We start from the raw sequence: 11,863 nt of genomic DNA on the forward strand, positions 1-11,863 counted from the left end.
ATTTTATATGTATATTTGCAACACACATTTAGAAAGGAAGACAGCGCGAAAACTCACGGCTAGTGGTCCAGAATTATCAAGCTATTAGAAAATCACTTGCTCTAATTCAATCTCTAATTCATTCCCTCATAATACACCAAGGTTACCTTATTACCAATTTACAATGGAGATTGCGGTTATCTTGTCTCCAATTCAGTAATGAGTCTGTCATCCAACTCCAGATATTGCTCTATCTCCAATTTACTTCACATTCATTTGCAAAGCGCTCACACTAGATACTGTGTCACGATATCTCTAAATGAATTACTTCAGATGTAGTGAAATATTTTCAATTTACTGAGAATACCATGTCATTCTTCCACCACTAACAATTTTCTTGTTTATTCATTTTACTATGTATAATGTGGAAATGCTACTGCTTTATCGTAACTTTCATATTTTTACTAAACAGGAAGAAAATATGCACCTACTTACTCTACCAGTGGCTCACTCAACTAATTGACCTGTATTGTCACCCAATAATCTCCTTGTTGAGTCTCCCCCTTATTTGGTTAACCTTGCAGTTATTTTCCCGTCATCTTGATAACTTGTAATAATTAAGCTACTGACTCACTTTGGTTAACATCACAATTACTGAAAATGCTTCATTCCTTTGATCCTATTTTATAGCAGGCACACCCTACTTCGATGCATCATCTGTAACTGTGGAGCTGACCTTTGATTTCTGGATCATGAAATTATTCACTAGAGAATGATTGGTTATATATGAATCCAAGTCCACAGAATGTTGTAACCATCTATAATCATGATAATTAGACAGTCCAAGAATGTGGTGAGGGATTGGATTTATCAAATGTTTATTTAGTTGGCTGGCACTTTGTTCTGATTAATTTGCATCTATTTGAACCACCAGGTTTGCAGGTATGCTGTTGCTTTTGGTTGGAATACAAAGAACAAATTATCAACAAAACCCATAAATATGAAGCCAATCAGGTGGCTAAGAGTTTCCCCCCCTTATTCCTCTTCCCTTACCACTATTTTTGAAACTTTTATCTGCACTGTTTAATGGGAGTACATGTAACCGTAAGCTCTGAGCCTCAGAGTTGAACCACCCTGAAAGAAAACAACTAGTCTTTGCTCTCTTGTCCCAAGGAAACCTACATTGTGTTATTCAGTAGACCAATATACTAGTACACCAACATTCTATATTCTATTTTGCCTACACCATTGACTTTAACAGTGTTCAGGTAATCTTCAAGCAGAATGTGCTTTTGGAGATCAGGTCCTTATGTTCCAATCTGTTGGTTCAAAACTCCTATCAACATTGAAGATGGATGCTTTTTGTTCCATGTTAACTATACAGTTCTCTTTTGACAATATGCCTTTAAATAATATGACCTATATCCAAATGTCTGCGTGAGAACACAAAGTATATTTTCATTGTCAACTTAAATATTTCTTTAAAAAAAAGTGCAAAATGTCTGGTTGTCAATCTGTGTAATTAGAGCAGATACAGAAATAATTCAAACTGTAGCCTGATTAGTAATGGAACTGAGTATTTCACTAACACCTGGGAAGATTTATGCCCTTTTTTTGAAATCAAAACAAAGATTCATTCTTCATCAGTAAGATTTGTCATTCTAACATCAAAATAAGGTTTTTTTTGTCATTTTATACCAACAGTACAATTTTTCAAATTATACTAAAGACATCTAGTGGTTATTAATGAGGATTTCTCTAATGGCCTAAGAAAATCTGAAATCACAAGGCTAAACTGCTAAAGTGTGTTTTGCACTAAAACACTCTAAATGTAGGAAAGGTAGTACCCAATAAGGTGTATTCTAGTAATCTCTATTATATCTAATTGATAATCTAATCTAATCTGTAACTCGGACAATTCTACAAGATAATTACATTTTGCATAGATACATAAATTCTTATCATGATTTGATTTTATCACTGGAAGTATACCCAATCTCAATCACTCCTGTAAAACGTGAGTTGAGGGGGTTGAGCTATGAAGAGAGGCTGAATAGACTGGGCTTGTACTCGTTGGGAGTTTAGAAGGATGAGGGGGGATCTTATTGAGACATATAATATGATGAAGGGGATGGATAGGGTAGAGGTGGAGAGGTTTTTCCCCGCGCAGAAGGGACAGCAAGACTAGAGGGCACAGCCTCAAGATAAGGGGGGGGCGGGGGGGGGTGCAGTTTAGAACAGAGTTGAGGAGGAACTTCTTCACTCAAAGGGTGGTGAATCTCTAGAATTCTCTGCGCGTTGAAGTGGTGGAGGCTACCTCGCTAACTATATTTAAGACGCGGATAGATAGGTTTTTGGTAGGCAAGGGAATTAAGGGTTATGGGGAGAAAGCGGGAAAGTGGAACTGACCCACTTCAGATCAGCCATGATCTTATTGAATGGCGGGCAGGCTCGAGGGGCTAGATGGCCTACTCCTGCTCTTATTTCTTATGTTCTTATGTGAGAATGTTACACTGCAGTCACACCATAAGATTTCAATAATGGTTTGCACTAATACAATGTGACTGTCAGAAACAGTACAGCCACATGATCCAGGTTTACTTCCACTATATAGAATACCATGAATTGTTATTTATGAATAATTGGGTGTTTCAGTTAAGATTTCCTTAACATATAGAAACTATACTTGTACTGTTTTGACAGTATCAGGACAAAAATAATTAGGTCATCTTTTTGTTTTGTGTTCATACATCATTCAACAAATGACATAGATCAGAATGGCAAGAGGTTTAAAAATTAGTTGTCCTAGACAAAAAAGTCTGAACTTCTTTATGACAATGAATCTTGTAATTATAGCATTTTTTATGATCTGTAGTGAAATGAAAATACCCCAAGGCCATTTCAAATGGGTGGAATTATTTGACTTCATGTGGGTAGAAACAATCATTTTCCCTTTGGTTACCTCCAATACTGTCAAGACTGTGAACCAATGAGTTTGTAGAAAATCACCAAAGTGATTTTAGCATTCAATGCAGTGAGTGGACGTAATACTGGATGAAATCCAAATCAGTAACAGAACATGACCATTCTGGATTATGCATATGCAAAACAAAGGAATATAGCACTGCTTCACAAACTATTTTCCAATGTCACTCCATTTTAACATTTCACCTTCTCAAGCACAATTAGGGATGGACAATAAAGCCAAACTCCTGAAAGTTAATGTAACCCCTGATGCCAGCAACAGAACAGCAATAAAGCAGCGTAGTAGCAATTAGTATATAATTATTTATCTATTATAGATCAACACATAATCATAATGTGAAGTGTTTTTAAAGTACTTTATAAAAATGTATTTTATACGTGTAGATTTCAGCCACATTCTCCGTATTCTCTGGTGATAGAGGAGTCTGAAGCCCCTCTCCCTCTCTTCCACGTACGTTATAAGCTGCCCCTCGCCCACACCACACACTTCTCTTCCCAAACCCCCTCCCCACACCCAGCACTCTTTTCTCAATCCTCCTCCCATCCCTTCTCACTCAGCAGACCCTCTTCCCAACTCTCCTCACACCCTCGCACTCAGCAGACCCTCTCAACACCCTCTACCCCAACTTACTCAACCTCCTACCCCTCTCACTCCACACTCCCCCTTCCCAATCTTCATAGGCTGAGTGCTGGCATTTCGAGTTTGAGCATGAACTCCAAAGGGGCGCTACATTTTGAAGTTCATGGATTACACCTGGACTTCAAGCATGAGATTGAGTGCATAAACAGAGGTGGAGGCTGAAAAAGTCTTTACAAAAGTGTATTTCCATACCCTGAAAAATGGAAATTCACCAAACGGCAGAAATTTCTCATTCCTGATATTACGGAATGGAAAAGAAATTCTGTTTTAATCTTGATGCATTTTTTAAAAAAACTTAAACTGAACTTGTATTTTAACAATCAGGTTCTCCTTTACATAATTTTAGACATTGAACGTATCCTATCTTCAATAACATGAAGATCTACCATTGGCCATTCGGTGTATCCTACTGCACACAAGTCTTCTGTAATCAAGGAATATTTGTAGATCTAGTATATTTCACTGTCTCTGAATCTATCTTTGGTTAATGAAACTTGACTTAACTGAAATCCCTCTAAGGCAACTTGTGGGTATCATTAGACACCACAACCTGCCCACTGTTGGTTATGTGGTCATGTTGCCCTTTTATACACAATATTAATCCAGAGTGGCTGTTAGTGGTCTCTACACGTTTGTGGTGTTAACTGACCCTGTGTTAACTCATTTCATTATGACAAAAGCTGTTACTCATAGGTCATGAACAATTTTGCATAATGATTATCTTACAAATATTATGTGGGGATGAGGGAAGAACATCTTCAAAAAGATGAATGTTGGAATTTTTGGCATTTTTAAGGATGGGAGTGCGTCCAGGGCACAAATGCCATTTGTTATTTACTGCCATTACCCTCACCTTGGAGGTGGTAATTAAATGTGGTGAATTTTAAATAATTATTTTTCTAATGAAGATGCTAAAGTTTGCAAACACATCAGTTAAAATTGTGGTTGATAGGAAAATAATTTTAACCAGTTGGAGAGAAGTTTGCATTTGACATCCAACTACATAAATACCCTATTTAGGAGATTGGCTGATATCCTCAGATTAAAAACAACACATTCCTCTTTTTGCCATCATATCTCAATTCTGTTTGCGCGTTACCGTGTTAAGCAGGTTTTGACATTCCTCACACTGGAGGAGCAGGAAAGGGACTACAGCTAGTAATTTTTGATTTACAAAACGTGTAATGGAATATGGTGAGGAGCAGTTACAGTCCTGTGTCACCACCTCCATACCATTTACTTCTATTTCTTAAAATTTTATTTCTGACATGGACTGCGTGTTGGCTATATTCTTGCAAGATTTATATTGTAAAAATATGGTATTTGTTTTATCTTTTGATAAATTTAGCCAAAACAGAAATAGGCAAAAAGATAAAAATAACCTATTCCTTTTAAAGGATTTCAGTTCTACTTGACCTGCCATTGAAAAAATGTAGAGCTTGAAAAATGCATTTTCGTACAACACCAATCTATGATGGATTGTGGAAGGAACAGTTGTAAGAGACAACTGGCACATCACCCATCAAAACCTCATGTACAATATGATGGTATTCAGGGCTGCATCAAAAAAGTACTTCTAGTAGTTTGAGGCCATTTCCACTAAGAAGAAAACCCACCTAAGTAAATTTAGGAGGGTTTATTAAAATGGAGGTTGGAAAATTCCAGACCAAGGGAATCTCAACAAAAATAGGGTTTTTTTAAAAAGAGTCATATTCAACGAAGTTTTTAAGAAAGATATTTTGCTATCCCTAGTTAGGTGAAAACGGAACACTGGCTTGTTAAAAAAAAATCTGGTGTATTAAAAAAGTATGCAAATGGTTCTAGACTCTTAAAACACTTTTTTAAAGTTATAAAAATCACTTTCACAGTTCAAGTTGCAGTCAATATTAATTTCCCTACCCTCATTTTTAAACACTGCTGCTGTAAGTTAGTCTTGGAGTAGGCTTGCTTCTGCTTGAAAAGCCGATTAGGCGCACTCAGAAATGGACAGGAATGCTAAAAAAAAACCTTGGGCAGGCCGAGAATCCTGAGGGAGCTGCATACTAAGCCATTAGGTATGCATGAGCGGACAAGCAGAAAAGGAGAGCGCTGTAGCTTTTTAACTTTGCCCAACAATACAGCTCCAGCACGGGGCTGGCCCAACCCACCAACCTTCCTCCCTCCTCCCCCCCCCCTTCATTTAAAATGCGCCAGAAATCATCTGGAAGGTTGCAGGATAATGTGTCTAACGTAGAGAGAAAGACCATCCGGGTGAAAAGGAAACCTGATCAGACAGAACAAGGCTCCATAAAGCTGCCCTCGATTACATCTCGTCACTGACAACAAGGCGCCATTGGCCCACTTCCACCACCGTACTTTTCAAAATGATCACACACAATGGGGTCACTGACTTTTTTTTCCAAAACATACTTCATATTTTCCCGTCTTTATTATATAAATATCAGCTTTTTAACGTTTACTGTAAGAATATAAAACGTTTAAGTATCATTTACAAATTCACATACAGTACAATTCAAATATAGGTTGATCAGCAGGATATTTTTTTTCCTTCAGTAACTAACTGCCTGTCTCTGCATCATGGCCCTGACAAGCATTCAAACCTTGGGAATCGATGATTCTTCACTTGACGTGGTCGCCCTATTTAAGGTAGAACAGGCTTTAATCATTTCTGAAAAGAAGGGAAAATAAGTCCCCCATAACTGTTGTTAAGTGTCGACCGAAAAGAAAAAACCTGTACAGCTGCCAGATCAAGGCGTCTAGATTCCAACTTCAGTTTATTATTTCCTTTGCATAAAACTATATAGTCCGGTGGTTTTTGACTTGGGTGCAGCCAAGTCTACGAAAACCAGCGTCATGTGTGCTTCATAGATTCATTGTAAAAATGTTTCCAGCCAACTTTTATTTTCATTTCTTTTTGTCCAACAAAAGGGTAGTAACGCTGGAGACCAACCAGAGCCGGGGAGGGAAAACGTTGCTCTAAGGACAGACCTTAAACTGTGTAACTCCTCAATTTCAGGGCACAAAAGAAAACGAGGTAGCCTTGAATGTGTCTATCAGCAATATGCATATCATCAAAACAAAAGTATAACCAGATTCCAGAAACAGTGACACCATCAAAATTACTTTTTGTTTTTGCTGTGAAAACTATGTTGAAGGATGGGAATACTGCAACTTATTTGATAGCAACGGTGTGGAAATAATTTGCCGTATAATTTACAACAAAACGAACACCACTGTTATAAAGTCATAATTTTTTTTGGAGAATAAAAAAAAACTCCTGTTTTGACAGCAATGGCGGCGATTCTTTAAGTGTTTTTTTTAAAACAAAAATTTTCACCTTACTTTTTCACTCTCAGTCATCTGCCAGAGTCCCAAGTTAAGAACTTTAAGGCAGGGCAGTTGTGTTATTCTTTCCAAACCCCGTTTGGTAATTTTTGTGCAGCCGTACAGATCAATGCCTGTCAGCTGGGTCAAGTGGTCAGCTATGAGCTCCAGTCCTTTGTCTGTAATCCGCACACACTGCCCGATATTTAGGGTCCTTAATTCGTGCATCTGCCGGGCCATTTTGTTGATGCCGTCATCACTTATGTGGCAGGAGCAGAGGGAAAGCGACTTGAGCTGGAACAAGCCCTGTGCGATGTAAGCCAGGCTCTGGTCACCTATCTTATCGCAGAAGGAAACGTCCAAGCCGCTCAGTCTCAAGCTGCCCATGGCTAAATGCATAATGCCGGTGTCGCTGATGTTATCGCAGGACCTCAGGTTGAGACTCCACAAACTGGTCATGTGTGATAGGTGCAACATACCCGCGTCTGAAATCCCCCCGCAGAAACTCAGGTTAAGCACCTTGAGTTTGGTCAGGCCTTTGGAGATGTGTTTTAGTGAGAGATCCGAGAGTTTCTGGCAGTCCTGTAAAGTCAGATATTCCAGATTTAAGCAGCCTTCCGCAGCGCTCCTGGTCATTCCAGCCAAATGGCCGATGCCGACGTCCGAGACATGCCGGCAGCTCCTCAAATTGAGGCTCTTGAGTCTGTGCAAGCCCCAGGCAATGAGCAGGAGGCCGGTGTTGGTGATGTTGCTGCAGCCGCCCAGCTCCAGTACCTCCAGGTTCTTGAGGTACTGGGCGATCCGGCCTAGGCTGCTGTCGGTGATCTGCTTGCAGAGGCTCAAGTTGAGCACGTTGAGGGACGGGATCTCCTGCACGAACGCGTGGCCCAGGCCGATGTCAGTCAGGTTGTAGCAGCCGCTGAGGTTGAGGCTTTCGATGTTGGGCATGCCCTGGATCACATAGCTGAGGCTGCGCCGCAGGCTCAGGATCTGGACCCGCCTGATGCCCCGGGCCTGCAGGCTGGGGAAGAGAGAAGGGTTGGCTCGCCTCAGATGCAACTTGGCTTCGACCCCCCTCCAGACGGATTTGTGGTAAGCAGCGTCCCTCCAGGCCGCACACACTTGCGCCGCTCGCCCTTTGTCCCGTACATCCAGATAGCTGAAGATCATGGCTAAAATCTCCGGGAAGAGACACGAGATGTGCGTCTCCATGTTTGTGAGCGGTGTCCCACTGGCCCCTCGCTCTCTTTCTCTCTGTCTCTTTTTTTTGGTCAATCGATCAATTCGCGATCCCCGGGACTGCGTCACGTGACCCGCCTGCTGCTGCTTGCGCAGTCGGATTCAAACTGCAAAAGCTGTCGGCTGCATCGGGAAAAGCAGCTTCACGAGGCTGGCCCCTCGGCCCAGAGGCATGGTTGCCCATGCATTCTCACCCTGGCTTGCATTAGTGTAAAATGCAAAACAAAAAGCAGGCGGCGGGGTTGTATTTTTTGTAATGATTACAGCCGCGCTCTCTCCTCCTCCTCCTCCATGGAGCTCTGTCTCTCTCACGCCTGCAGCCCCGGGGCTTCCTGCGGCCTTTGTCTGATCTTTTCAAACCCACTTGGCAGGCGCGCAGCACTTTCCATCGCGGGGGTGTCCCCGGAAATTAAAAGCAGGAGGAAAAACAACCGCGTTTCCAAAACACCTACCTCCCGCTCTGCCCAGGGACGAGCTGAGCCGCCGTTTTCATCCTTTCAGTTTTTGTTCGGGGCAGGAACGGCAGGCGGTTCCCGGTGTTGAAGCCGCGCTGTCGACTGCGCTCAGACTCCCCCCACAGTTCCAGCCCACAGTTGGTCTCGCCCAGATGGAACGGTAAGAATCGTTCCCTAGGTAACCAACTTCTTACAATTCACTTCACTTTGCATTAACCCTGTAGTTGCTGGTTCACAGACACAACTTCTCTCACCTGGAAACCTCAACACCTGAAAACCCCCGTCACCACAGCTCCGCTCACCTGGAAACCGCAACATCTGGACCCCCACCATCACAGCTCCTGTCACCCGGAACTCCTTAACGCCACAGCTCTTCTCACCTGGAATCCTCAACACCTGGAAACCCCAACACCAGAGCTCCTCTTACCTGGAAACCTCAACACCTGGAGACCCCTGACACCACTGCTCCTCTCACCTAGAAACCCCAACACCACAGCTCCTCTCATCTAGAAACCCCAACACCACAGCTCCTCTCATCTAGAAACCCCAACACCACAGCTCCTCTCATCTAGAAACCCCAACACCACAGCTCCTCTCATCTAGAAACCCCAACACCACAGCTCCTCTCACCTGGAGACCCGCAACATCTGGAAACCCCAAGACCACAACTCCTCTCACCTGGAACCCCCCAACACCACAGCTCCTCTCATCTGGAAACCTCAACACCACAGCTCCTCTCACCTGGAAACCCCAACACCACAGCTCCTCTTACTTGGAACCCCCAACACCTGGAAACCCCCGACACCACAGCTCCTCTCACTTGGAAATCCTCAACACCCGGAAACCCCCGACACCACAGCTCCTCTCACTTGGAAATCCTCAACACCCGGAAACCCCCGACACCACAGCCCCTCTCACCTGGAGCCCCTCAATACCTGGAAACCCCAACACCACCGCTCCTCTTACTTGGAACCTCCAACACCTGGAAACCCCCGACACCACAGCTCCTCTCACTTGGAAATCCTTAACACCACAGCACCTCTCACCTGGAAACCCCAACACCACAGCTCCTCTCACCTGGAAACTCCAACACCACAGCTCCTCTCACCTGGAACCCCTCAATATCTGGAAACCCCAACACCACCGCTCCTCTCACCTGGAAACCCCCAACACCACGGCTTCTCTCACCTGCAACACCCCCCAACACCACAGCTCCTCTCACCTGGAACCCCTCAATATCTGGAAACCCCAACACCACCGCTCCTCTCACCTGGAAACCCCCAACACCACGGCTTCTCTCACCTGCAACACCCCCCAACACCACAGCTCTCTCATCTGGAAACCCCAAAACCTGGAAACCCCCAACACCACAGCTCCCCTCACCTGGAAACCCCAGTACCTGGAAACATCCAATACCACAGCTCTTCTCACCTGGAACCCCCAATACTACAGCTGCTCTCAGCTGGTACCTCCAACACCTGGAACCTCCAATATTTGGAAACCTCCAACTCCACAGCTCCTCACACTTAGAATCTCCCATACCTGGAAAGCTCACCTGATAACCCCCAAAGCCTGGAAACCCCCAACACTACCAAAGGGGCAGTAGTGTGCACACTTCTCATTGTCAAGTTATTTTCTGCTTAAATGAAAACTTAACAAATTCCCGAGTGTAAATAGGTCAAATGCTACAAAATCCAGATTTTATGATTCAGCCGGCAGCCCTCACTTTTCCTAGTTTATTTTGTTAAAAACATAAAAGGACACTTGACACACAGTCAACCATACAATATGAAGCTAAAATTGTGATCCCATCTTGCAGTTATGCAGCTCCTAGCATTTGATGCTAAACTACTCGTCAGATGAGCTGCACATGAATTGTGGCTAACGGTGTGTTCTGAAGAAAACTTTAACTCGAATGTTTCTCTCTCCACAGATAGCATCAGGCCTGTTGAGTAATTCTGGAATTTTCTGCTTTTATTTCAGATTTCCAATATCTGCTGAACTTTGCTTTAGTACCTAATTACAATTTTTTTTTAACCCAAAATAGGGCATACAGATTTACAATCCTGAAAAAAATCAATGAAGTTATATTTTCCTAATTTGATGCAATTTCCCAGTTAATGACAATATGTGTTGTTTTCCTTTATCAATTGTGATTTAACAGAAACAAATTTGTATTTCATATCAAATCGTCAGTTTTCATAATATCTTGAACTTACATCCTGGATACATTACCACAGACCACATAATAAATGTTCTTTACTGTTTGAAGAGCTGCTCCTTAACTCCAGCCAATATAGAAGAAACTCGTTGTGATTAAGGTGTGAAACTACAGTCATGCTATCATTTCGAACATTGCTAACATCAAAGAGTTAACTTTAAAAAAAGGACTGAAGACATTGTGGGGCCTTTAGAGGGACGAGGCGGGGGAGGAGACAGCAACCAGTGTCTTATCAGAGCACGTGTGCACTCCTTTCAAATTGGGCCGAGGACGCTAATGGTTGGTGGGGTGGGGGGATGGGGGGGTGGGTGGTGTGGGGTGGGGTGGGGGGGTGGGTGGTGTGGGGTGGGGTGGGGGGACTTGGGGGGGTGGGTGGTGTGGGGTGGGGGGACTGGGGGGGTGGGTGGTGTGGGGTGGGGGACTGGGGGGGTGGGTGGTGTGGGGTGGGGGACTGGGGGGGGTGGGTGGTGTGGGGTGGGGGGACTGGGGGGGGTGGTGGTGTGGGGTGGGGGGACTGGGGGGGTGGGTGGTGTGGGGTGGGGGGACTGGGGGGTGGGTGGTGTGGGGTGGGGGGTTGGAGGGGGGGTGGGGTGAACATAAGAACATAAGAAATAGGAGCAGGAGTAGGCCATCTAGCCCTTCGAGCCTGCCCCGCCATTCAATAAGATCATGGCTGATCTGTCGTGGCTCAGTTCCACTTTCCCGCCCTCTCCCCATAACCCTTAATCCCCTCTCTTATCAAAAACCCATCAACCCGCATCTTAAAAATATTTAGCGAGGCAGCCTCCACCACTTCAACGGGCAGAGAATTCCAGAGATTCACCACCCTTTGAGTGAAGAAGTTCCTCCTCAACTCCGTTCTAAACCACCCCCCCTTTATCTTGAGGCTGTGCCCCCTAGTCCTACTGTCTTTTTTGAGCGGGAAGAGTCTCTCCACCTCTATCCTATCCATCCCATTCATCATCTTATACATCTCAATGAGATCTCCCCTCATTCTTCTAAACTCCAACGAGTACAAGC

At 43.7% G+C, this 11,863-nt stretch overlaps 2 protein-coding genes across 2 annotated transcripts in view; one reads left to right on the forward strand and one right to left on the reverse strand.

Annotated features, from left to right (window-relative positions):
* The window catches only part of wnt5b (wingless-type MMTV integration site family, member 5b), a 120,131-nt gene that overhangs the window by 44,151 nt on the left and 64,117 nt on the right, over positions 1-11,863 (forward strand). The window lies entirely within an intron of this gene.
* Positions 6,025-9,237, reverse strand: LOC145344089 (F-box/LRR-repeat protein 14). The gene has a single exon (XM_080190912.1). The coding sequence runs from the start codon at positions 8,138-8,140 to the stop codon at positions 6,938-6,940; it is 1,203 nt and encodes a 400-aa protein (XP_080047038.1). The 5' UTR covers positions 8,141-9,237; the 3' UTR covers positions 6,025-6,937.

The sequence above is a fragment of the Carcharhinus amblyrhynchos genome, chromosome 6 (genome assembly GCF_965287045.1).
Source record: "Carcharhinus amblyrhynchos chromosome 6, sCarAmb.v2.hapA, whole genome shotgun sequence".
In the NCBI taxonomy this organism is placed as follows: Eukaryota; Metazoa; Chordata; class Chondrichthyes; order Carcharhiniformes; family Carcharhinidae; genus Carcharhinus; species Carcharhinus amblyrhynchos.